Raw genomic sequence first — 27,171 nt, forward strand, 5'->3', positions numbered from 1 at the left:
TCTTTTTAATGTTTATTTGCATAAAGATATGATTTGGACACAAAGGAGCCATATTCTTCACCGCACTGGCTGCTTTATGGCTCTTTTGCTTCCACAGAGTGTTCAAAGCATATGGATGGATTTTAGCCCATAATAAATAAACTGCAAAGTTCTGTTGGGGATTTTTAGAAGAAAAAAAATTCAAAGGGCTTGTTGCCAAGGAGAGATTCAGGCTTGTGTAAATTTCATGTGACACGTTTCCAAGGAAAGATCTCTGTGGTTACAGCACTATCATTTTAAAAGGTTGAAATATCAGATCTGAATACACTACTCAGCTCCATTATTGTTCAGAGGGGTCAGAGCGACTTGGCTTAGTTGGTAACGTTGAATAAAATTTCCATCACAATATACTGACTTCAGTGATATCTGAAAATTTGGGACAACTTTCTTTTAGATAAGATAACAGATTGGATTTTGCAATATGAAGGGGCATCCAAGACAAACACCTTAATGAGCATGTGGTCTTATGTGGTTGAATGCATTTTCTGACAATTTATCAAATTTCTCTCATATGCTACATGTTACAAACAATGATGTATATCTTTAGAATGATCTATGAGTATATACCTGATGTCTACTACAGGAATTTCATAACATACATACTCTATATATGCTGAGACATTTTATGAAGAAACTAATTCTGAAAAAAAAATACTGGCTTGGCCTTTCAGGTTGCATTCACACTACACTAACTAATGTTTTACATCTGGATTTTTGCTATTCTTACACAGTAAAAATCTGGATGTAAAACACATTAGTTAGCATAGTGTGAATGCACCCCCAGTCTCTTAACTATAGGCCTGCTGTTCTCTTCTCTCTATAGTGCAAATACCTCCCTTCCCTGGTCAACACTTTCAGTGGTGGTTCATTACTCCTACACTGACAATAGCCATGGTCAAAGTTAACCAGAATTAGCTTTTAACCAGGGTTTGTAAATAGGGTTGCCAGCTGCAGGTGGTGGCTGGATAATGCCCGTAATTACAGCTGGTCTCCAGATGAAAACTAATAAGTCACCAGGTCCGGATGGCATACATCCAAGAATTCTGAAAGAACTTAAAGATGAACTTGTGGATCTCCTGACAAAATATGTAAACTTTCATTGAAATCTGCCTCCGTTCCTGAGGACTGGAAGGTAGCAAATGTCACCCCCATCTTTAAAAAGGGTTCCAGAGGAGATCTGGAAAATTACAGGCCAGTCAGTCTGACTTCAATATCAGGAAAGTTGATAGAAACCATTATCAAGGACAGAAGGAGTAGGCACATTGATTAACACAAGTTATTGAGGAAGACTCAGCATGGGTTCTGTAAGGGAAGATCTTGCCTCACTTACGTGTTACAGTTCTTTGAGGGGGTGAACAAACAAGTAGACAAAGGGGACCCAATAGATGTTGTTTACCTTGACTTCCAGAAAGCTTTTGATAAAGTTCCTCATCAAAGGCTCCTTAGTAAGCTCGAGAGTCATGGAGTAAAAGGACAAGTCCTCTTGTGAATAAAAAACTGGCTAATTAATAGGAAACAGAGAGTGAGTATAAATGTGCAATCTTTGCAGTGGAAGATGGTAAGCAGTGGGTTCAGTACTGGGTCCCATGCTCTTTAACTTGTTCATAAATGATTTGGAGTTGAGAGTAAGCAGTGAAGTGGCTAAGTTTGCAGATGACACTAAATTGTTCAGGGTGGTGAGAACCAGAGAGAATTGTGAGGCACTCCAGAGGGATCTGTTGAGGCTGGGTGAGTGGGCGTCAACATGGCAGATGAGGTTCAATGTGGCCAAGTGCAAAGTAATGCACATTGGGGCCAAAAATCCCAGCTACAAATACAAGTGGATGGGGTGTGAACTGGCAGAGACTGACCAAGAGAGAGATCTTGGCGTCACTGCAGATAACTCACTGAAAATGTTAAGACAGTGTGCGATTGCAATAAAAAAGTCCAACGCCATGCTGGGAATTATTAGGAAGGGAATTGATAACAAATCAGCCAGTATCATAATGCCCCTGTATAAATCGATGGTGCGGTCTCATTTGGAATACTGTGTACAATTCTGGTCACTGCACCTCAAAAAGGATATTATAGCACTGGAAAAAGTCCAGAAAAGGGCAACTAGAATGAAAGGTTTGGAACACTTTCCCTATGAAGAAAGGTTAAAACGCTTGGGGCTCTTTAGCCTGGGAAAACATCGACTGCAGGGTGACATGTTTGTGGTTTGCAAGATTATGCATGGGGTGGAGAAAGTAGAGAAAGAAGTACTTTTCTCCCTTTCTCACAATACAAGAACTCGTGGGCATTCAATGAAATTGCTGAGCAGTGGGGTTAGAATGGATAAAAGGAAGTACTTCTTCACCTAAAGGGTGGTTAACATGTGGTATTCACTGCCACAGGACGTGGTGCAGACTGCAAGCATAGCCAGCTTCAAGAGTGGTTTGGATAAAAATGAATGCTTTGCAAAGTAGATTGTAGTCAGGGCTTTGTTTGTAGCAGGAACTTCTTTTTCATATTAGGCCACACACACCTGATGTAGCCAGTCCCCCAAGAATTTACAGTAGCCCCTGTAAGAAGAGTCCTGTAAACTCTTGGAGGATTGGCTACATCAGGGGTGTGTGACCTAATATGCAAAGGAGTTCCTGCTACAAAAAAAAGCCCTGGATTGTATGGCATTACACCCAGCTGAGGTCCTGCCCTTCCCAGGCTCCACCCCCGAAATCTCCAGATATTTCCCAACCCGGAGTTAGCAACTCGGTTTGTAAACCAAATTGAAACTTCTGTACTCCTTGAATTAATGGGGCTTCAAGAGGCTGTAACTGGGGCTTGGTGTGAAAAAAAAGGTCTCTTTTGAATAGATTACTGAGTCCATTTCTGAGCAGCGAGCTAAGCACAAAGAAACATTTTGACACCCACTTCTTGTTCTTTCACCCTTGCTCCAGATACGACTTTGTGGAAGTGGAAGACATATCTGAAATCAGCACGATTATCCGAGGAAGATGGTGCGGGCACAAGGAGGTTCCTCCAAGAATAACATCAAAAACAAATAAGCTGAAGATAACTTTCAAGTCTGATGACTACTTTGTGGCTAAACCTGGATTCAAAATTTATTATTCCCGTGTGGTAAGTGACTGGGGCGCTTGCTGGATTCAGACAAAAGCTGTGGAGGGGAAAGACAGTGGGAGCTTTGAACAAAAGCAGAAAAACTGACAAGCTTTTACGTCAGTCTTTCTTTTCAGAGAATCTGTATTTCAAAGCAAAATGACCACCCGCTTGCTAAATAAGAACTCAGGGGAAACCATAAATTAAAAGTAGTTTCTATTTGTTTTAGTAACGTGTTTCAGAAATGCTGTCAGAGTCTGGGCAGAAGGGACAGTCTGAGGGGCCTGTCAAAGAACCAGAACAATAGCAATGGAATTAGTTGCTCTTTTGAAGCTTTAGCGTAATTATCATGTGAAATCAGAGAGAAGTGTCTTGGGAGGAACTCATAGTTCAGATGTGCATGGGTCATATACAACCAAAGCTGTAGCCGGCAGAGTATGCCTTAGCTGGTTGTTGATTTAGGCATCTTGTTTACTCTCCATCACCCAAACCTTGCAAGCTCACCACTCCTGAGAGCCAGTGTGGTATAGTGGTTAAGAGCAATGGACTCTGATCTGGAGATTACCCACTCCTCCATGTGAGGCCTGCTGGGTGACCTTGGGTCAGTCGCAGTTTTCTTTCAACCCTACTTACCTCAGAAGGTGACTCTTGCGGGGAGAGGAAGCGAAGGTGATTGTAAGCCTCTTTGAGACTGCTGAGGGTAGAGAAAAGCAGGATATAAAAACCAACTCTTCTTGTTGTTCTTTTTTTTCCTATATGTAAAAAGGCAGATTATGTATTGGGCTGGGGACCTCAGGACTCATGGTAGACTGCAGATCTCATTTCCCCCTCAGTTCTATTGACCCCTTTTCCTCTGGTCTTAGGGTTGCCAGGTCTGTGTCGGAAAATACCTGGAGACTTTCTGGGTGGAGCTGGGAGAGGGCAGGGTTTGGGGAGGGGATGGGCCTCAGGATGGTACAATGCCATAGAGTCCACCCTGCAAAGCAGCAGTTTTCTCAGGGGAGCTGATCTCTGCCAGCTGGAGATCAGTTGTAAAACCAGGAGATCTCCAGACCCCACCTGGAGGCTGGCAATCCTGTCGAGTCTTACTCTCTCTGGGTTTTTCAGTCTTCATTCCTTTCAGTACTATGGACCTGATTTTTCTCTGACACCTCCATTTTTTTTTCAGTGTCCCCACTCATCCACCCTCTTTAAGATACAGGCAAAATAAATTTTGGTTGAACATTAAGGGAAAACTTCCTAACGGTAAGAGTGATTAAATAATGCAGCAATTACCTAGGAGTAGTGGGCTTTCTCTCACAGGAAGTTTTTAAGCAATGACTGGACACAATATCTGTATGAAATGAACTAGCTTTGAGGTTCCTGTATGGAACAGGAGGCTGGATTACGATGGTTTATAAGGTCCCTTCCAACTCTCAGACACTGGCTAAGAGCTGTGCAGTATGGCTACATAATGCAAACAAATCTATTAAAACTTCAACAAAAACAAAAATGGAATCAGGACAGTTGACTTATTACTACTCTATACCTGTGGAAACAGAAATACCTAACATTATATCTCAGTGCAAAAGAAGACTAGATTGATTGCAGGAACGTGAATACAGAAGGTTCTTAAGCTGGGTACTCCGAATATCCTTCCCCATCATTAAGTCAAGATCCAGGTGGGCAGCTCTGTTGGTCTGAAGCAATAGAACAAAGTTGGAGTGCTCCTTTAAGGCCAACGGACTTTTATTCACAATGTTGTCTGATGAAGTGTGCTTTTAGCACACGAAAGCTTACACTGTGAATAAAACTTTGTTGGTCTTAAAGGTGCTACTGGACTCCAACTTTGTTCAACTATAAAATGCATTTAACCACCTAAGCAACCAAGGAACAGAAACTTAAAGAGAATCTTATTGAAATCTTTATTTTTTTTAAAAAAAGAGTCTGGATCTGATCACTGCTGAAGTCAAGATATTAAGCTTCATTGACTATTGGTTGGGATCTGCACACACTGTTCTTTTGAGTAAATTACTACGCTGTGTAGGTCTTTCATCTGAATGGAATTTAGCAAAACAACAATTTACTATATTCTCTCTGGAGTATCACCGTGGATGAAAATGAAGCAATGCAACATTGTTTGATACTCCAGAGAATTCCTCTTGCAGTTATCCAGTTTTATGAAAAAGCGTGTACAGCTGTAGGACCCATGGGGGCAGGGATAGAAAGAAAGAAAAATATGTATTACTCCAACACAGCAGGTTTTCATCAGTGAAAAATGGTAAATATTGTTACTGAGCATCTATCATGTCAGGCAGGTGAATGGAAAGGTCTTTTCCGTCCTGGGTAATCATTAGGAGAGCCTTATCTGTTCCAATATAGTAAGAATTCAGAATGTTCCTTCTCTTTGGTGTGGAATTCCTGAGCATTTTGTGGCAGAGGTAAGATGAAGATGCACCTTTCTGCTTTCTGGTGGACATACTTAAAAATAGTGCATTTCACATTCAGTATCTTTGGTTAGTATTCTGCATAATCTCTCTGGACATACTATGCATGAGATCTACTGCTAACTGGCAGTCCCTGAAGTTTAAACTCTGCATTGCTTCAGGCACTTTGTTTTTCTGAAACATATAATATTATATATCATGAATCTGGGAGAGACTGAACACTGGATGCTAGTCACCAGAATATTTTCTTCCTTCCCCTGCCCCGGGTACTGTGAGAGAACTTATATGTCAGGTTGGGCTAGAAAGAAATGAACTCACAGAAGGATTCATTTAGGCCTTTCATACAACAATGGTGTTATTAGTTTATTAATGTGGCAGTTTATGCTAGATAGTTTGAATATGTGGACATTTGGGGAGGCTGTGTCTAACCTTACCTGTGAAAATATTTTGAAAAGTGGATTGAGTTTGTTGCCAGCCCAGATATTAGGCTAGCCTCCATTGTAAAGTGTGATCAGCCAGCTCGGAATCAACCCAGAACACTTTATTGCAAGAAGAAACAGTCACAAACAGCACAGGCACTTCACTCATTATATATACTCTGGTCATGGTTAATCATACTCCCCTAGCAGACAATACTCCAGAATCCTTTATTTTCATCTCTTTGTTGCAAGTTGTTACATTCCCAGCATCCTGATTGGCCAGCTCTTCCAGGCTTCAGGATCCTGGTTTGCAAGGAGTGCCTGTCTCAAGCTCAGGCAACAAGACCCCAGTACAACACAATGCATAACAGCCTCACCTTCCACTTCGGAGAGCTCCTGCCCTGGCCCCTACCTCTTCTGTTACTGCTTGGTGGAGTTGTGGAAGTAAAATGGGGAAGAACTGGTGTTGCGCCAATGTTGCAATATCACTTCTGGCATGAACCCAGAAGTGAGGTCACTACATCAACTCAGCACTCTAGGATTTACCACAAAAGTTATGTCACTTTCAGATTTACAGGGGAGGTGATGCTGTGGTGTGAGGTCACCCAATCAGTGTAACGCTCTAGGATTAACCACAAAAGTTATGTCACTTCCGGGGTTACAGTGAAGGTGATGCTGAAGCTCTTCCTCCAGTAAGGAGACCTTAAATTGGAAGAAGGGTCCTTAGACTGAAGGAAAGCTTCAAACTTTCCTTAGTGTTGTGGTAAAGGCATTGAATACTATTTTAGGCCAGCAAAGTATCAGTTAGGTGGTTCATTTTCACCACTTCTGGGTCTCCTTCTGGGTAAAATTGCCATTTAACCTGCGGAGGGTGCCATTCTACCATAGGCACCCCAGTTTCTGGACTTATGCTGGGGCAGCATATCTTTAAGACCTCCTCTCCCTATATGAGCCCAGGCAGTCTTTATGGTCAGCTAACCAACTTCTTCTGGTGATCCTCAGCCCCAGATATGTCTGGCTTGCCTTGACTAGGGCCGGAATGAGCTCCCCTCAGCGATCAGAGCCCTGCAGGATCTGCTGTAGGGCCTGCAAAACAAAGCTCTTCCACCAGGCTCTTAGCTAAGGTAGAGAACACTATTTTCTATCTGGTCTCCCACCACCACCCAGCGCTTGGGATTGAATGGCCTATAGATATGAGTGAGGCACTGTTAGTTGGGTTTTGGTGAACTATCTGATATTTTGATCTATTTTATTGTCTTTAAAGTTATCTAATCGCTTTTAACTCTTGTTGTAACCTGCCCTGAGCCTGCTTTGGTGGGGAAAGCAGGATATAAATCAAAATAACAACAACAGAACAGGTTGTCAGGTGGATTTAACTGTCCCACTCTCGCTGCTCCACGCTCTCTCTGTTGAGTGGCAGGAACGAAAGCAGGCAGGGAACAGCATCTCATAACACTGTTACATCCCTATGATCTAGGAATTCCCTAGTCTCCATGGTTTCCCAGTAAAGATTGGAGTAATTCCTAGAGTGTTGGGCAGCGCCATGATGTCATGGCATTGTTGAACATAGTTTGCCCAATCTCTGCCCCGCATGTCCTCTCACTTCTCCCCTGCTTTCAACGAGCAACCCTAACAGTATCTTATTTGAGCACAGATATGTTGGATCAATGCATTTGAGAGAAGCCACAAAACCACTTGCCATAGCCTGCAAAAATTCCACCACATCCTTAAAAGGGGCATTTATTGGAAAGTGATGAAGAGGTGTGCATGTGTTCTCATACCTTATATGCTCTTTTTCATAATAATAAAGAACACAGTTTGAAGGAAATGAGTCCCATTTTGTATTTTGTTTATCTCCATCCTGGAGTTCTCAGCTTAAGGGTTAGCAGGCTTGTATATCTCCTTAACTCCTTCCAATTCCTCTATTATTACAACTGTATTGGAGTGCCTAACCTAATATGGAATTCAGTGGGCATGTTTCAGAGAAACTGCTACTAGTTCTGCAGATGCTGAATGGATTCTATGTAATAAAGCAAATTCGATTTTATTGGATCAGATAATCAAATAGCATTTGCATAATTCAGAATTTGGTTCTCTGTACTGTAGTATAATTTAAGTTTTTGACACCGAGCAAAGTGATGCCTGTGAATGATGCCTCGGGTCTCTTTCTAATCATTGTGCTTTTATGGATTTAGCAAGCGGTGCAGGTTTTATCAGACGTACTAAAGGTACATCTTGCTTTTGATGCCAAAATTACTGCGTTAAATCAATGTCTATGAATTTTCCGTGAAATTGCATTAGAACGATTGCAGTGGTGTTTGCTGCCTTACAAAAAAAAAAATCCATGAACCTCCATTAGAAAGTATGAACCCCACTTCATTTGCGGCAGATAACATCAAAAGCCAGATAAATACTTTTGGAAACCGTATAAATAGATTTAAAAAAAAAAAAAAAAAAGTTACAAACACTCTCTGGAGATAGAGGACTTTGTATAGGGGTCTTCAACAATGTTCCCTCTAAGCCGCAGAGTCTTGTGAGCAAAAATTCTGCTTTGTGAGCTGCTGGCACTAAAGTTGTGAGCTACTGGCATTAAAGTTGTGAGATACTGCATAAATTAGTCCGCTCTGGGACCATCCTTCCTAAGCTAGGACAAAAATGTGTGAGCCCGAGGCTAAAAATCTGAGCTAGCTCACGCTAACTCAGCTTAGAGGGAACACTGGTCCCCAACTTGTTGCCCATTGGTGTCATGGCATCTGCCAGCACCTTTCCTGGTGCCTGCCAAGGGCTTTTAGAAAGAGGGCAGGGCTAGAAAGGGCTTTTGTCTAGCAGGGCTTCTGATTGGCTATGTAAACAAAAGGGTATTCTGTTAAACATAGCTTCTCCATGAAATATTTGTGAGTTGCAAGTAAAGTTATATAAAGCCTTGTTCCATGACATTTAATAGCTGGTTTCATCCAGTGGTTGTATGGTTAAGTGTGTGGACTCTTATCTCGGAGAACCAAGTTTATTTATTTATATTTATTTTATTCGATTTTTAGCCCGCCCTTCCCATAGAACAGGCTCAGTTTGATTCTCCATTCCTCCACTTGTAGCTGCTGGAATGGTCTTGGGTCAGCCATAGCTCTCTCAGAGCTGTCCTTGAAAGGGCAGCTTCTGTGAGAGCTCTCTCAGTCCCACCTACCTCACAGGGTGCCTGTTATGTGGGAGGAAGGTAAAGGAAGTTGTAAGTAGTGTTCCCTCTAAGCTGAGTTAGTGTGAGCTAGCTCACAAATTTTTAGCTTCCAGCTCACACATTTTTTCTTAACTCAGGAAGGATGCCCCCAGAGCACACTAATTTATGCAGTAGTTCAAAACTTTAATGCCAATAGCCCACAACTTTAATGCCAGTAGCTCACAAAGTAGAATTTTTGCTCACAAGACTCTGCAGCTTAGTGGGAAGCCACTCTGAGACTCTGAGATTCAATATGTTCTTCTCTTGTGGCAGACATTTGGTTATTCTGCTCACTGTGTCAGAATTTTAAAAGTGCCAACAGGTTCAAAAAGCTTGGGGACCTCGGTTTTAATCCATTGCCAGAATCCATCCAGTATAATATAGGTGATACTGGCTCATTGGTGGTTTTATCTGTTCAGTTATCTTCATTCAGAACTCTGAAAGCTATTACTGCGATTACACAGAATTGTGGTATTGTAGAATAGAGAATAGAGTGTAGAATAGAGTGAAGGTAATCTCTAATCACTTTGACTTGGATCCCATGGGAAATCTCCATGAATGAAAAGGATTCCCATCTGTGAAATGAGACTTCCTCTGCTCCCATCCTGTTCCATCCCCAAATTTCCCCCCCCCCCCCCCGCTTCCTTGTTCTGCATCTGCAAGACAGGAAACCTACATGAGAGGGGAATCAGAAGTCTATGGTAGGAGGTGGAATTTGGGGAAATCACCCCCTCCCTTTAGCATTATCCATTATCACAAGATCAAAATCTTCTTAAGGCCTGGTCTAGATATGCAGCAGATTAAGATGCCATGAGGGAGAGTCTGCTGAGAAGGGACTACACCACTCCAGTTAGTTACCTGTGAACAGTCTTGCAGGGTTACAGTTTCCCTACATTAATAATTCCCTGTAAACAGAAACCTAGCACAGCATGTCAAAGACCAGGCTAAGAGCTGTTTCCCTGATGTGCTGTTTTTAATTTGCAGGATATTTTTTTCACCAACCCTAAATCAGACTTTTCCCTGCAGCCGCTGTGGCCGGACCTGCCTGTCCCACATTGGTCTTGTCAGCCACCAGCGAGCCTGCAGCAAACGTGGACTATTGCACCCTTCTTAAATCTTCGTTCGCGAAGCCAAGCCGAGAGAGAGAGAGACATTGGAGCATTAAAAATGTAGGCATCTGAAGTGGTATGGCTCCATCTACCCAATAGAATCTTCTACCATAGTCTCTTGCATTTAATAAATGGAATAGGATTAGGGGTTGTTTTGTAGAAAAATAGGTGGCGAAGCTCGTTAGCATAATTCATTAGCATTATACATTGTTGAGGACCCCTATACAAAGTCCTCTATCTCCAGAGAGTGCTGCCCGCCCCCCCGCCCCCCCGCAGCCAAACACGATGCAAGAAAAGAGAGCCCCAGGCGAGTGAGGCCTGCATGGGCTGGCTAGAGTTCTAGCCAGCCCAAGCAGGCCTCGCTTGCCCTGAGCTCTCCTGGGCCACCCCCACCCCCAATCAAAAGGGCAGCAAGCCATCCACCACCCAAAATCACATAAGCAGTGGAGAAAGGGTGGCATGGGCTTCTCCAGGGGTTAATGAGAACTGCTGGGGTGGGGCAAAGCCTCTGTTAACTGACTGGCTGCCTGCTCTCCTAATCCAGGAGATCCAGAATTGTTATGCAGCAGCACCTTCTATTCAATGGACAAGGTAGGTGGGGAGGAAGAGGGGGAACCCTCAGAGAGGTTCAGGAGCTGTGCTCCTGTGAGCTCCTCCTGAATCTGAGGCCTGAATAGGATCAATCACAACAATTAATTTTTCTTTTCACTTGTACTATAAGAATTCGGTCTCCAGGTCTGTAAATGTTTTTTGAGCTGACATGATAAACTTTGGCATAAGTCAGCCTGTTGTCTTATGAGACCAGCACTATGTCCAAGTGAAGGCTGCTAGTACTGCCCTCACTTGGTGACCTTCAGAGGCAACATCAGTGATGTCTGTAGTTAATGAGTATAGTGAACACAAATACTGCAGAGTATTACATCACTGGTACTGAGGGGCTAGCACGGTATACTGAATAATCCATCACTGATGCTGACTCTTGAGAATGTATCCAGAGCTAGGTTCTCAGATAAACTGGCTGCTTTGGAAGGCGGACTCTATGGCATTATTATCCACTGAAGTCCCTCCCCAAAGCCTGCCCTATTCAGGCTCCACCTCCAAAATCTGCAGGTATTTCCCAATCCAGAACTGGCAGTCCTTCCCAGGAAAGTTCCCTCACTTTCCACAGCTGAGGTTCCTTCCTCCAACTCGCCTCCACCTACTATTCATAGCAGCAGCTCATAAGGAGTGGCCCAAGGCCTGGATCTTCCAGTAGCATGTTCCACCCTCTTTCCCTTCTTCCACCACATCATCATGGGAATTGCCTCCCAGTGCAGCTTTAAAGGCTCTCTGACTGTGTTACAGCTGGTTGGAGTCTGGCTGCACCAGAGCTAGAGGCCTCCAGGACAGCTCCTGTGGGGTATCGTTTGGTCTTGGGCTGCTTTCTCCCAGAAAGAACTTCCACAATTGTCTCCTTTGGCTTCCCCTGGTGTTGGCTGGCTGGGCCTGTCTGTTTGGGTATAGATAAGTATTTTTATTTCAGAAGGAATTTCTTAACACTTTTTAGAGCTACTTTAAATCTTGTGGCTGTTTTGGTGTCAGTTTTTTTTTCTTTTTATTGTATCGTATTGATGTTTATTTCATTTTATATTATATTCTGAAAATTTCCCTCTACCATTACCAATCGGGAAGGTTACAGACCCATGGTCTCTCTTGGATATATTATAGGTATTCCAAATTGAAATGTCTATAATGGAGACATTTAAAAAAATCACTGACTTGTGATCACAAACATTACTGCCCAAAGGGAAGATTCTTTTGTCTGAGTATGTCATTATTTACAAAATTAAGGACCCGCTAAGACTTGTAGTGGTGAGCTCCAAGGACCACTGGGAGATATTTGCAGACTTAGGTCAAATAATATAGATGTTTTATAAGTTCCATGAGTGTATAGAACATTTATTTTTTGTGTGCTTTTATTATTCCATTGCAGCATTGTTAGCGAGGAAGACAAACATAAGAACATAAGAGAAGCCATGTTGGATCAGGCCAATGGCCCATCCAGTCCAACACTCTGTGTCACACAGTGGCCAAGATATATATATATATATATACACACACACACACACACACATATACACATACACTGTGGCTAATAACCACTGAAGGACCTCTGCTCCATATTTTTATCCAATCCCCTCTTGTAGCTGCCAACACCTCCTGTGGCAATGAATTCCACACGTTAATCACCCTTTGGGTGAAGTACTTCCTTTTATCCATTTTAACCTGACTGCTCAGCAATTTCATTGAATGCCCATGAGTTCTTGTATTGTGAGAAAGGGAGAAAAGTACTTCTTTCTCTACTTTCTCCATCCCATGCATAATCTTGTAAACCTCTATCATGTCACCCCGCAGTTGACATTTCTCCAAGCTAAAAAGCCCCAAGCGTTTTAACCTTTCTTCATAGGGAAAGTGTTCCAAACCTTTAATCATTCTAGTTGCCCTTTTCTGGACTTTTTCCAATGCTATAATATTCTTTTTGAGGTGCGGTGATCAGAATTGTACACAGTATTCCACACTATCGATTTATACAGGGGCATTATGATACTGGCTGATTTGTTTTCAATTCCCTTCCTAATAATTCCCAGCATGGTGTTGGCCTTTTTTATTGCAATCGCACACTGTCTTGACATTTACAGTGAGTTATCTACCACGACCCCAAGATCTCTCTCTTGGTCAGTCTCTTGTCAGTTCACACCCCATCAACTTGTATTTGCAGCTGGGATTCTTGGCCCCAATGTGCATTACTTTGCACTTGGTCACACTGAATCTCATCTGCCACGTTGACGCCCACTCACCCAGCCTCAACAGATCCCTTTGGAGTGCCTCACAATCCTCTCTGGTTCTCACCACCTGAACAATTTAGTGTCATCTGCAAACTTAGCCACTTCACTGCTTACTCTCAACTCCAAATCATTTATGAACAAGTTAAAGAGCATGGGACCCAGTACTGAACCCACTGCTTACCATCTTCCACTGTGAAGATTGCCCATTTATCACTCTCTGTTTCCTATTAATTAGCCAGTTTTTTATTCACAAGAGGACTTGTCCTTTTACTCCATGACTCTCGAGCTTACTAAGGAGCCTTTGATGAGGAACTTTATCAAAAGCTTTCTGGAAGTCAAGGTAAACAACATCTATTGGGTCCCCTTTGTCCATATGTTTGTTCACCCCCTCAAAGAACTGTAACAAGTTAGTGAAGCAAGATCTTCCCTTACAGAACCCATGCTGAGTCTTCCTCAATAACTTGTGTTCATCATCAATGTGCCTACTCATTCTGTCCTTGATAATGGTTTCTACCAACTTTCCCGGTATTGAAGTCAGACTGACTGGCCTGTAGTTTCCCAAATCTCCTCTGAAACCCTTTTTAAAGATGGGGGTGACATTTGCTACCTTCCAGTCCTCAGGAACAGAGGCAGATTTCAATGAAAGATTACATATTTTTGTCAGGAGATCCACAAGTTCAACTTTGAGTTCTTTCAGAACTCTTGGATGTATGCTATCTGGACCTGGTGACTTATTAGTTTTTAATTTGTCAATCAGTTGTAGGACCTTTTCTCTTGTCACCTCAATCTGACTCAGGTCTTTCAACACCCCTTCCAAAATTAGTGGTTCTGGAGCGGGCAAACACTTCTCATCTTCCACAGTGAAGACGGAGGCAAAACATGCATTCAGCTTCTCAGCCATCTCCCTATCCTCCTTCAGCAATCCTTTTACCCCTTGGTCATCCAAGGGCCCCACTGCCTCCCTGGCTGATTTCCTGCTTCTAATATATTTGAAGAAATTTTTATTGTCGGTCTTTGTGTTTTTTGCAATATGTTCCTCATAGTCCCTTTTTGCCTGCCTGATCACAGTTTTGCATTTGATTTGCCACAGCCTGTGTTCCAAGTTCCACTTGGACTAGCTTTCCACGCTTAAAGGAGTACTTCTTACCTTTTACAGCTTCCATTACTTTCTTTGTTAACCATGCAGGCCTTTTCTTATACCTGTTTGTGCCTTTCCTAACTTGTGGTATATATTTTATCTGAGCTTCTAGGATTGTAGTTTTAAATAGCCTCCAAGCTTTCCCAAGGGTTTTGACTGTATTTACCTTTCCTTTCAGTTTCCTCTTCACATGCTTCCTTATCTCAGAGAATTTACCCCTTTTAAAGTTAAACGTGGTTGTACTGGTCTTTTGGGGCAACTCCCTATTTATACAAATGGTGAGATCAATAACGTTATGGTCACTGCTCCCAAGCGGTGCAATCACTTTTACATCTCTCACCAAGTCTTGGGCATTACTTAGGACCAAATCCAGGATCGCCCCACCCCTGGTAGGTTCTGGACCATCTGCTCCATAGCACAGTCATTGAGAGCATCTAGAAACTCAATCTCTTTCTCTCGAACGGAACACATATTAACCCAATCAATCTGTGGGTAGTTAAAATCAACCTATTACAACACAGTTTTTAAATTTAGCCACTATCTTTAATCCTTCCATCATATTATAATCGTTCTCTATCTTTTGATTTGGTGGGTGATAACAAACTCCCATAGTTAAAGTTCCTTTTGGGCCCTCTATTTCAACCCAAAGAATTTCTAGAAGGGAATCTAATTCCCTGACCTCAGTCTTACTGGACTGTATACCCTCTCTGACATAGAGAGCCACCCATATATATAACTTATATCCAGGAATCACCGTGTCCCAATGATTCTCCTCATTCCACCAAGCTTCTGAAATTTTCACAATGTCTATGTTTTCCCCCAACACTAAACATTCCAACTCACCAATTTTACTTCGAACACTCCTAGCATTTGCATACAAACATCGATGATTCCCCATGCAAGTTAGGCCTGCCACCTTCCTCCTGCTGCCTCGAGACTTTGGCAGACACTCCATACTGTTTGTCACCATCTCAGTGGACAGCTCTGATCCATTACCCGGTAGAAAAGTAACAGCTAACCCTTCATCTCTTTGAGATGAGACCTCCCGAACAACAGACATTTCATCTCCTGTCAGCTTTCCCCCAAGATTTAGTTTAAAAACTGCTCTGCCACCTTTTTGATTTTAAGCGCCAGCAGCCTGGTTCCATCTGGGGACAAGTGGAGACCATCTCTTTTGTACAGCTCCCGCTTGTTCCAGAAAGCATCCAAGTGCCTAACAAACTTAAACCCTTCTACCCTACACCATCGTCTTATCCACACATCGAGACTTCTGATTTGTGCCTGTCTCTCCAGCCCTGCATGTGGAACAGGTAGCACTTCTGAGAAGGCTGCTTTGGAGGTCCTGGCCTTAAGTCTCCTGCCTAGCAGCCTAAATTTTTCCTCTAGGACCTCTCGACTGCATTTCCCCACATTGTTGGTGCCAACATGCACCACGACCACTGGCTCCTCCCCAGCACTGTCTATCAACCTATCTACAACACACGTAATGTCTGCTACCTTCACACCAGGCAGGTAAGTCACCATACGGTCAGTACGTGGTTTTGCCACCCATCTGTCTACTTGCCTAAGGATCGAATCACCAACTACCAAGACCCCCCCCTCTCTCTCTCTCCCTGCCCAGGGATGGTTCCTTGGCGTGAAATGATACCCGCTCACCAACTGAAGAAGAGGTCCCTTCTGAGGGCGCATTCCCCTTATCCTCAGCACAGTGCCCTGTTCCCTCTCGACCCTCATACTCCCTGGCAGCAACGGGGCTGCCATGTTCAGAGTGGGGCTCATCTAATACATCCTCGAGAGTCTTCTCCGAGTGCCTAACTGCTTCTCCAGGTCAGTCACCTTGGCCTCAAGGGTACAAATTCATTCCCTGAGGACCAGGAGCTCCTTGCATCGAGCACACACCCAAGACTTCTGTCCTGTGGGCAGATAGTCATATATGTGACACTCAGTGCAAAACACTGGAAAGCCCCCACCCTCCTGCTGGCATTCTACCTTCATGATAGCTTTTTTAAAATATACAGTCCCCTTTTAAATCCTGTTTGTTTATGTGGCTCTCCTTCTGGAGGGTCTACTTACCTTATTGGGAACACGAGGAAAATAGGGATCTGGGTTCCTGGTCCTTACACAGCCCCCAGGCTAAGAAGCCCTTTAGCTCGTGCCCTTTAGCTCGCGCCTCTGGCAAGGCACAGCTTAATAATGCAAAGAGGGTGGGGCCTCAGTCTGCCCCAGGAACACAGCCACTCCTAATCAATCAGCAATAATCACCTTCAGCCCACTCAAACCAAACAAACAGCAGTTTCCTAGCAACCACAAACTCAGAATTTTCAGCAATCACACAGTCACACAAACTCAGCAACTTCCCCAGCTGTTTAGAAAGCCAAACCTCACCCTTATAGCACTTCTTATCTGCTCTCTCTCAGAGCTCTCTGAGTCTAAAGATTTGGAGGGAAAGCTATTAGGACATTTTGTTAAACTATATCTCAGGGTGGAAATCTCTGCTGTTGTATATTTCTTTCAAACCTGACTTGCTTTAAAAGCCTCAACAAATGAATCTTCCATCACTCCTTCAGGCAGATCATCACAGAGAAAAATCTCACTGTCAGGAAAATTTTTCGACACAGCAAACCTATATTTCCTCTTTCCATAATGTCTCTACATCACTCATGCTGCCGTTTGTCATTCTGAAGATCTATGCAATCTCTCCTACTCTTTCTCTAACCAACCTTTCTCTCTCTCTTTTTTATAAATACCCTTGAAGCAGCTGACATATATCAGGTTTGGATGCCACTAGCATAGACGGATGGATCCACCAATGGCTACCAGCCATGGTGGCTAAAGGAAACTTCCATATTCAGAAGTAGTACACCTCTGAATGCCAGCACTAGGAGGCAGGCAATATCAGGGGAAGTTTTAACCTCTGTCGGCTCTCCAGGGCAACTAGTTGGCCACTGTGCGAAAAAGGATACTGGAGGGGCCAGTTCTCTAATCTAGCAAAACTCTTCTTATATTCTTAGAAGATTTTCATTTAAAACCCCGCTCAGATTAAATTTAGTTTGCCAGCCTCATGGATTATTCCATTCATTATGTGTTACATGCCACCAAGGCTTGTTTGTAGCAAGAACTCCTTTGCATATTAGGCCACACACCTCTCATGTAGCCAATCCTCCAAGAGTTTACAGGGCTCTTGATACAGAACCTACTGTAAGCTGCAGGAGGACTGGCTACTTCAGGGGTGTGTGGCCTAATATGCAAAGGAGTTCCTGCTACAAAAAAAGGCCCTGAATGCCACAAAGTTCCATATACTGCTGTCTCCTCACGTTAATCCCAAGTGTAAAATTCTTGCTCTTTAATGCACATGGGGCTGCCTTATACTGACTCGGACCATCAGTCTACTGAGAATGGCAGTGATTCTCCAGGGTCTCAAGCTGAGGTCTTTCATATCACCTGCTGCCTGGAGATGCTGGGGATGGAAGCTGGGATTTTCTGCATGCAAAGCAGAGGCTGTTCCACTGAGCCAAAGTCTCTCCTGATATTAAATTATTCAGTTCGGTGAACAGGAGAACCTTGATCCATTCCTCTGCATAAAGTCTTGGGTTTTTAGCACTTTGACAGATAACGGGGTCCTTTGTCATCCCTTAATTAGTTGATTTATTGGTTTTGAATATATTTTCTGTACTGCTTTTCCTTGTTGTTCAATACCAATTGTAATCAAACAGATTACAGCCAGCCAGGTCCTGAAAACAATATGCAAAAATGCTTCCTAGTGGAATGATTAAATCAAGTCAGGAAAAAGAACTCGTCTAAACGATATTTGTTTATTTGGTGCATTGTTATCCTGCCCTTCCTCTAAGGAGCTCCAGTTTGGCAAATGTGGTTCTCCACGCCTTCCTTTCACGTTCACAGTAATTCTGTGAATTAGATGAGGATGTGAGAGAATGACCTGTCTAAGGTCACCCAGATAAGCAGGAATGGTCAACTGCTTCTTCCCAGTCCTAGTTATTATTCTAACCATTATACCATGCTGGCTTTCAGTCTTATGCAGCCATCTGAATTGAGTAAGAGAAGACACAGACCCTGCTTTTAACCAGAAACCCATTCCAAACTGATGGAGTCGGCACAAAATATTCTTGCCCTGGTAGTCACAGATCTCACCTCCCTTAAAGGGAGGAGGAGAGATTGGATTTATACCCCACCCTTCACAAGCCAAAAGAATCTCAGAGTGACTTACCATCTCCTTTCCCTTCCCACAACAGACACCCTATGAGGTAGGTGGGGCTGAGAGAGCTCTTGAGCAGAACAGCCTTGAGAGAACTTGTCTCAGATTTTGAGAGAACTTGCGGCTGACTCAAGGTCACATCAGCAGATGTGGAGGAGTGGAGAATTGAACCTGGTTCTCCCAGATGAAAGTCCTCACACTTAACCACTACACCAAACTGGCTCAGGGGAAGGCCTTGGCCTCTATGCCCAATAGTTTCCTGTCCGGAGGAACTGTTTGGCCACTGAGACAGAAAGAGAGCTGACCTCATTGGGAGGACCTTAAGGGCTGACTCATATCTAGAAAAACAGTCTCTGTGCTTTACTTCTGTGTACATACTCTTGCCTTCTCAATAAGCAGATAAATGGCTTCAGCTCTTGCCAACATAGCAAAAGTTGGAGCCATTTATCTTCTGCTGATCTTCTCTCTTATAAGGAAGCCATTTTTTTCTCTTTGGTCTTTCACTCATTACAGCAGTCTTTAAATCTGGTAATTAATTCCATGGTGTTTCCAAATGTTTATTACTCCTTCCCCCTTTTAGTCTTAGCCCATTTTGTATGTTTGTAACCTGCGGGCAAGAGATTGGTTTATATTTGCTTTTTAAATAATACATTAGGTTCTTTCTAAATAATGCTGATTTCTCTTGAAGGTTACATCAGCCACATCTGCTTTCTGCAACGTCTGACCTGATCATTTATCTAGACTTCCCTGATAATTTTCCTCACCATCGCCTCTGGGCAACATTTCAATGATCTACAAAGCCTTCTTTAGCCTATCAGTATGGCAAACCACCCTGTAAAAAGTCTGCCATGAAAACGTCATGATGTGAAGTCACCCTGGAGTCGGAAATGACTGGTGTTTGCACCTTTACCTTTTTTACCAAGCCCTGATTTGCTCAGTCCCAGGGCTTTTTTCCCTAGAAAAAGACCAGCAGGAACTTATTTGCATATTAGGCCACACCCCCTAACATCACCATTTTTCACATGGGGCTTTTTGTAGAAAAAACCCAGCAGGAACTCATTTGTATATTAGGCCACACCCCGGATGCCAAGTCAGCCAGAACTTCATCCCTGTGAGTTCCTGCTCAAGAAAAGCCTTGCTCAGTCCTATTCACTTCTTTACAGCTCACTCTGTTCAGTAGCTGAAATCTGTGGTGCATTAGGAAAGCACAGTAGTACCAGAGTCTTCCGGGGTTGGAAAATGCCAGGCTGAATTGCTTCTCAGAAGGGGAGCAGCCTGAGGCTTCTGTTCAGGGTAGTGGAGGGCAATTTAATGCCTACTGCCTACTTTTCTCAGTCAGAGATCAGTCCAAGATATGCACAGGAAACTCTGAGGAGATTTACCTTGGCTAAAAGGGAGTCCCGGGGGGAGGGCTCCTTTGAGGTTTTGAGGGGTCTCCGGAGACGAGTTGCATATTCATCATCTGCAGAAGTTTCCAGAGTCATTTATTTGACATAAGCTCGACAGGATACTAACCTTCTTTGAGACTGCTAAACATCTAAAGCTATACAAGACCGGTGTTGGATCTGGATAACTGCAGAAAAAGGTACTGGTGACTATCTTCAATCCGGGACTATTTAAAGTTAAACAAAATAAAATCAGAAGGTGGGAAATAGAGATTCAGAAAGCTTGGAAGAAGAAGGGGAGAAGGGGAAAAATTTGAATTTTGTAAATTTAAAGGACAGTGCTAAAAAGTGGAAAGGAATTTATTGTTTTGTCTACTTGCGGTTTTTGTGAAAAAGCCCCATCATCACAGATTTGCAGCTCTCACAGTCAACACAGGAAATACGTCAAACATCGCGAGAACTTTTTATCGGTGAAAACAGGATTTGGTGGCAAGAAAAGCAGGAAGTGTCGGATGGAAAAGGGAAATCATTGAAGCAGCTAGCCTACTCTAGGACTATAATATCATAGAAAAACATCGGCGGCCATTGCTAGGAGGTCAAAATTTAAACAAAGTTTTTAAAGTGTTCGGGACATTAAAAATTGGTGAAGCTGACAGTGGTGACAATTACAAGGTAAATACTATCGGACATTATCGCTGATAATTATTTTAGAAGCCTTTTGAAGGAAATTTTTTTAAAGGGAAGTAGAAAGTCACGACCACCATTTTGGAAGAAATAAAAACTTCAAAAATTAATATCTGAGCCCAGGAGGCTCTGAGGACGGCAAAATTAGGCTTATTGAAAAGGGCAAGCCTTACTCTATCAAACCTGATAGTTTAAATTTAATTTGGAGAGGTCAAAATTTTCGGTGTTTTTTTAAATGTCAGAGCATAAGTTAACCCGTGCAAGGACTGCCTCAATGGAGAAAATGCAAGAGCAATTAGAAGCAATGGAAGCCAGGATGATGAAAGGGGTGAGAGACATGATAACTGCTTCTAAAAAAGAAATTAGAAAAGACATTGACGAGCTAAGGAAAGATATAGAAGATCTCAGAAATGAGACTGTGGTAACATCAAAGAAAGTGCAAGAGGTGGAAGAGAGAGTGAAAGTACATGATTCCACCTTGCTAAAAATGCAAGAAAAGGTGGCAATTCATGACTGCAAATTGATGGAAACCCAGATACGTCTGAGAGGAGTACCTGAGGATGAAGAGACTGATTTGAAAGGATATATAATAAGAATAATTGCAGAATTTTTGGAGGAAGATCCTGAAGGAACTAGAAGCATGTATGACTATATGTATAGCGTGAACTCACTATATGCCAAGAAAAATAAGCTACCAAGAGATGTGGTTATAAGATATATGACAAAAGAAATGGTGGGAAGAATCTTGATAGTGGGAGGCAGCAGAGTAAGAATCATGAAAGAATTGCTAAGACAAGTGATAAATGACAGAAAAGCATACAAAAAATTGACAGAAAAACTATGTGACAATGAAATGAGGTATAGATGGATAATACCTGAAGGTCTGAATTTTGAGCTGCAAGGGAAAAGGATTACAATTACAAGCACACAGGAACTGTGTAGGTTTTATAAAGAACATAAAGAATTTGCACCATGATGGATTACAAATTATTATCTTGGAATGTAAATGGATTAAATTCACCACAAAAAAGAAAGGCAATGTTTCATTGGATTAAAAAGCAAAATTGTAATATAGTTTGTTTACAAAAAGTGCATATCAAACAAAAGGATTACAAATTTTTATGGAATAAACAACTGGGACTAGAATTTTATTCATTGGCTGCACAGAAGAAAAGGGGAGTGATTTCTATATTAAACAAGAATTGGAACCGAAATTAGTGTTTAAAGATTTATTTATTTATTTATTTATATTAAGATTTATACCCCGCCCTTCTCACCTAAGTGTCTCAGGGCGGCTTACAACATAATAATTAAAACAACTTCAGTTTAAACATTTAAAATTCAATTAAACCATAAATTAGTAAAAACAAGATAGAGTAAAACCGGCGGCCTATAGATACATTTTGTTCCATCCAAGATATTTTACATTGTCAGTTAATGTCATAGGCCTGCCGGAAGAGGACTGTCTTACAGGCCCTGCGGAATTGCCCTAGATCCCGCAGGGCCCGCACCTCTTCTGGCAGCTGGTTCCACCAATAAGGTGCCGTTATTGAGTAGGCCCGATCCCTGGTGGATTTTAGACGGGCCTCCTTTGGCCCGGGGACTACCAACAGGTTTTGTGAGCCTGAGCGTAGTACTCTCTGGGGAACGTGTGGGGAGAGACGGTCCCTAAGGTAGGCAGGTCCTAGGCCATATAGGGCTTTAAAGGTAATGACCAACACCTTGTACCGGACTCGGAATATTACTGGCAGCCAGTGCAGACCCTGGAGCCCCGGCCGAAAGATAAAGATGGAAGATTTGTAGCGGTAGAAATAATATTAAATGCAAGAAAACCATGGGGACTGTATGCACCAAATGGTGCAAAGGATGCTTTTTAAAAAGACATTATACAACAATTTGATGAACTGACTTATGACCAAGTTTTGATAATGGGGTACTTTAATGGAACAATTAAGAACACACTGGATAGATCTGGGGGTAAAAAAATTAATAAGGAAGGAAAATTGCCAAAGTCTTTTTTTGAATTGGTCAAACAAGAAAATTGGAGGAAATTTAATCCTGAAGTGCGGGATATATGGAGGAAATTTAATCCTGAAGTGCGGGACTATATCTTTTTTTCAGCAAGACATAAAACTTTTTCCAGAATTGACATGTTGTGGGGCACTAAAGATTTAGGCCATATAACAAAGAAAATATAGATTTTACCTAAAATTGGGGCTGACCATAACCCAATAATGTGGATTACAAAATTGTCTAAGAAGTTGAGAAGATGGAGATTGAATGAAGATTTACTACAGAATAAAGAAATAGTGTCATCTCTAGAAAATGAAACGAAAGCTTTCTTCCAAATAAAGAGGATATAGAATTTCAGGGATGCTTATAAAGCAGTAATGAGAGGAATATTGATTACATTGAATAACAAAGATAAGAGGGCAAAAGAAAAACAGATGTTGGACATTCAAAATGAAATAAAGAAAAAAGAAGGGGAACTGAGAAAAAGGCCAGGGGAAAAGAAAATTATAAGGGAGATTACAATATTACAAACGCAAATGAGACATTTGTTAAATAAAGAACTGGAATGGAATCTGAAAAGATTGCAGCAGAAATCTTTCGAGGGAGCAAACAAACCCGGAAAATATTTGGCCTGGCAACTGAAGAAAAAGAGAGAAAGTAAAATTATTAATACAATTGTGGTGGATGGAAGAGAGATGGTAGATCAAGAAGGAATAAAAAGAGAATTCTTTAAGTATTGTGCCAAGTTATTTAAAGGTGTTAAAATAAGGAAAGAAAAGATGGATGAGTACTTACAAAAGATAAAAATAGCACCCTTAGCAGAAAATATGCGAAAAGTTTTCTAATAATTCCTATCACAGAGTTTGCCTTTTTCATTACTGCAGCACACTGGGTTGACACTTTCATTGAATTATGCACTTTCATTGAGTTTCATTGAGTTATGCACTTTCATTGAGTTATGCACTATGACCCCAAGATCTTTTTCCCTCTCAGTCTCAGCAAATGAATGAATAAATAAATGTATCAGCCCAAATACTGATCCTTGTGGGACCCCACTGCTTACTTCCCTCCATTGTGAGAACTGTCCATTGATTCCTACTCTTTCTTCCAAACATTTAACCAGTTTTTAATCCATAAGAAAACTCACCTTCTTATCCCGTGGCTGCTAAATTTACTCAGGAGTCTTTGGTGAGGTATCTTGTCAAATGCCTTTTGAAAGTCCAGGTATTTAATGTCTACAAGTCAGGTATGAAAGGAGAATTGTTTCTCAAAAGCTTTACCCTGAAAATCTTGTGGGTCTTTAAGATGCCACTGGTTTCAAATCTTTCTCATTTATGCAGTGCAACTCTGCCCGCACAGTATAGGATCCAATCCTGTTTTTATTCTCAATCCCATTCCTAACAATCCTTGCTTTGTAAATTATCCTTGAAAACTGTTAACACTGATGCAAGCATTCTCTGAATATTTCATGGATACTTGGCCGTTCAACATCAGCATCCAGTAATTGTTCAGTAGCAGTAAGCATCTGACAGTTTCTGGGATCTGACACGCAGCAGAAATAGACATTTGACATTATCTGGCATGGTACCAGCCAGTATTTAACAGTATCTAATAGCTAGTATGTAGCAGCAGTCACTGTTCTGGAGTATCTGAGATACCTCAGGCAGAACTTAGCTACTTCATGTAGTAGCATTGAGCATTCAACAGTGCCTTGGAAACTGATGTCCACTCGATATTCAACAAATTGATTAGCTGACAAACATAAGTACTGAGTAAACTTTGTGCAAATTCCATACATTTATTTAAGCAATCAGGAAATGCAATTGGAATGGATGAAAAACCTCTTAGCAAGAGAATCTCAAAATTCAGATTCTGTTTTTTTTGTTTGTTTCAAATTCTCAATTTTTTTATTTCACCTCTGCTTTCTTTAAGCTGTACTTGATGGTTTAAGATAATGATGAATTTTCCCACCTTCTTAAGTACCTTTTTTTGACTGCAGAAGGTTCCACATGGAGTCCCAGCATCTCAGTTAAAAGCAGGGCTTTTTTTGAGCAGGAACGCACAGGAACACAGTTCTGGCTGTCTTGGCCAGGGCTCCAGTTCAAAAAAGGGTCTCTGCCAGAGAGAATGTGCTAGGCAGCCACACACTCCCAAACCACATGCTCTGACCTCTCTGTCACCTCCAGTCTCAGGCAGGCTTGCGAAGAGAGCAAGGAATGCAGAGTCACCCACAAGTGCCCCCTTCTAGGAGAAACTGGGCCTGCCACTACTTGCTCCATCGCATGTGGCTCTCTCTCTCCAGCCATGTTGGAGGGGAGGTGAAACAAGGTCTCATTGGACTGTGTGAGAGCACACATCCATGAAATGCAGCTGATGGCACTGTACTGTTCTGTGTCAATATGCAGAAAATAGCCTACTGAATGGATGATGACACTCCCGGTGATGTCAGGGGACGGGGCCTAAAATGCAAATAAGTTCCTGCTGGGCTTTTTCAACAAAAAATCTTTGGTTAAAATAATCTAGTAGTATACGTATGTATGTGCCACCAAGTCACAACCAACTTATAGTGACTCCAGCAAGTGACTTTCAAGGCAAGTGAGAAACAGGTGGTTTACCTTCATCTGCAGATCCTTTTCTTTATAGTTTCCCATCCAAGTACCGAACCTTCTTAGCTTATGTGATTGGGCTATTCCATACCATTCCAGCATCCCTATCCAGAACTATGTGATATATTAAAAAATCTCAACCCTAGAAGGCATCTGCAGTTACTGTAGATAAGACTGACTTTGCTGGACCAATTATCTGACTCAGCATAAGACAACTTTATATGTTCACCATCCTCCAACGGAACTGGCTACCATCATAGAGTATACAGGCTAAATGTAGTAACTTAGGCAAAGGTATTCCTTCTGTATCCCTTTGGAAGAGATGAATGGGGTGACTAGAAACTGTTACACTAAGCAATACAAGACCGCAGAGCCCTTTGAGATTTCTGCTCATTTGGTAAACCAAACAGATAATTCACTTTTGCTCCTGGGCATTAAATAAAATTCCTTATATAAAACCAGAAATGTTATAGTAGCTTCAATGCATAAAATAACACTCCTTTATGCAGGGCTGAATTGAGATACAGGCATTACAGGTGACCATCTAGGTCACCAGGCTGGGGGACACCTATCATGGGCCAATTTGTCACAGGTTATGAACAATGAGCCTCAGACCCAAGGCCCTTGCACTGTAGAAGAAGAAGAAGAAGAAGAATTGCAGATTTATACCTCGCCCTTCTCTCTGAATCAGAGTCTCAAAGCGGCTTACAATCGCCCATGTCTTCTCTCCCCATAACAGACACCCTGTGAGGTGGGTGGGGCTGGAGAGGGCTCTCACCGCAGCTGCCCTTTCAAGGACAACCTCTGCTAGAGCTCTGGCTAACCCAAGGCCATTCCAGCAGGTGCAAGTGGAGGAGTGCGGAATCAAACCCGGTTCTCCCAGATAAGAGTCCACGTACTTAACCATTACACCAAACTGGCTCTGTGTACTGCAGCTAGGACTCCCCTGTTCAGTTCCTCTTTAGATAAACTGTTCATTCGTTAATCAATGAACTACATCTATATTCCCACCTTCATGTTCAGTCCCTTGGCCAGAACCCTTCTATAATTGTCCTTGCATTGAGGACAAGCTGTTCCCCAGGAAAGTGTACAAGGTGATTCAGCGTCAGGTATCGCTGAGACTGATACCTGTAGTCTACTTTTTTGTGCATCTTAAGTTGTCTGTTTTCTGAGGTGCAGTTCCAAATCCTCCAGTTCATCTGCCACTCATTTCACAAAGATTGGTGTTTTCCTGGTCGAGCCCCTCAGCTGTTCCCAAACCCTCTTTAAATTCTTGTGAAAGATATCCTGACCTCACCTCCTTGTTAAAGGGGCCAAACCAGCCCACTCATCGCAGTATCCATTCAGTAGCACAATCTACTCACTTTCTCTTGTAAAGCTTGGCAATACTATCTTGTGTGACCAGCATTGTCTTTATGCTCATCATTATTCTTGTTATTTGTGGGAACTTCCACAACATTAGTGCCCATTCAGCCAGTGGTTGGCATGTGAGTGACAGAGGTATCAGCAGTACCGTAAAGATAATTGAACATCATGAGATTAGAAAATCTCAAACTCCAACAAAATTTGTTTTCATTTGTTTATATATGGCACAAATAAATTCTGATTTATAAATCCTAGTATGCACACTGATTGTCTCATGTGACAGAGATAAATCACACTTGCAAATTATGGAGCAAAACTGTGAAATGAGCCTTGAAGAACGAGGCATTTGGAAGCTGAACGATGGAGGGACACTGAAGATGTATAGGGTGCCTTTTGGTGTAGGGCTAGCTCTGCCTTTATAGCCGAATGGCCTCACTTGAACTTTTTCTTTCTTTCCTAAGGTTCCATAGCTCAGTGATAGAACACGAGTTTTGTAGGCATAAGGTCCCAAGTTCATTTGAATTAAAAAGGGGAAACTTTCTACCCTAACACCTGGGATAATCGCTGCCAGTCAGCACTCAAGTCAACGAATCAATGATCTGATTTAGTGTAAAGCAGCTGCATGTGTTCATGCAGTACTGAAAGTACTGATGGGGCTTC

At 42.2% G+C, this 27,171-nt stretch overlaps 1 protein-coding gene across 1 annotated transcript in view; it reads left to right on the forward strand.

The window, feature by feature from the left end:
* PDGFD (platelet derived growth factor D) overlaps nt 1–27,171 on the forward strand; it is a 222,352-nt gene that overhangs the window by 150,781 nt on the left and 44,400 nt on the right. The window contains exon 3 of the mRNA XM_060234882.1: nt 2,958–3,138. Coding sequence (XP_060090865.1) covers nt 2,958–3,138 — 181 coding nt within the window. The remainder of the gene's footprint in view (nt 1–2,957; nt 3,139–27,171) is intronic.

This window comes from Heteronotia binoei, chromosome 3, assembly GCF_032191835.1.
Source record: "Heteronotia binoei isolate CCM8104 ecotype False Entrance Well chromosome 3, APGP_CSIRO_Hbin_v1, whole genome shotgun sequence".
NCBI classification, from domain to species: Eukaryota; Metazoa; Chordata; class Lepidosauria; order Squamata; family Gekkonidae; genus Heteronotia; species Heteronotia binoei.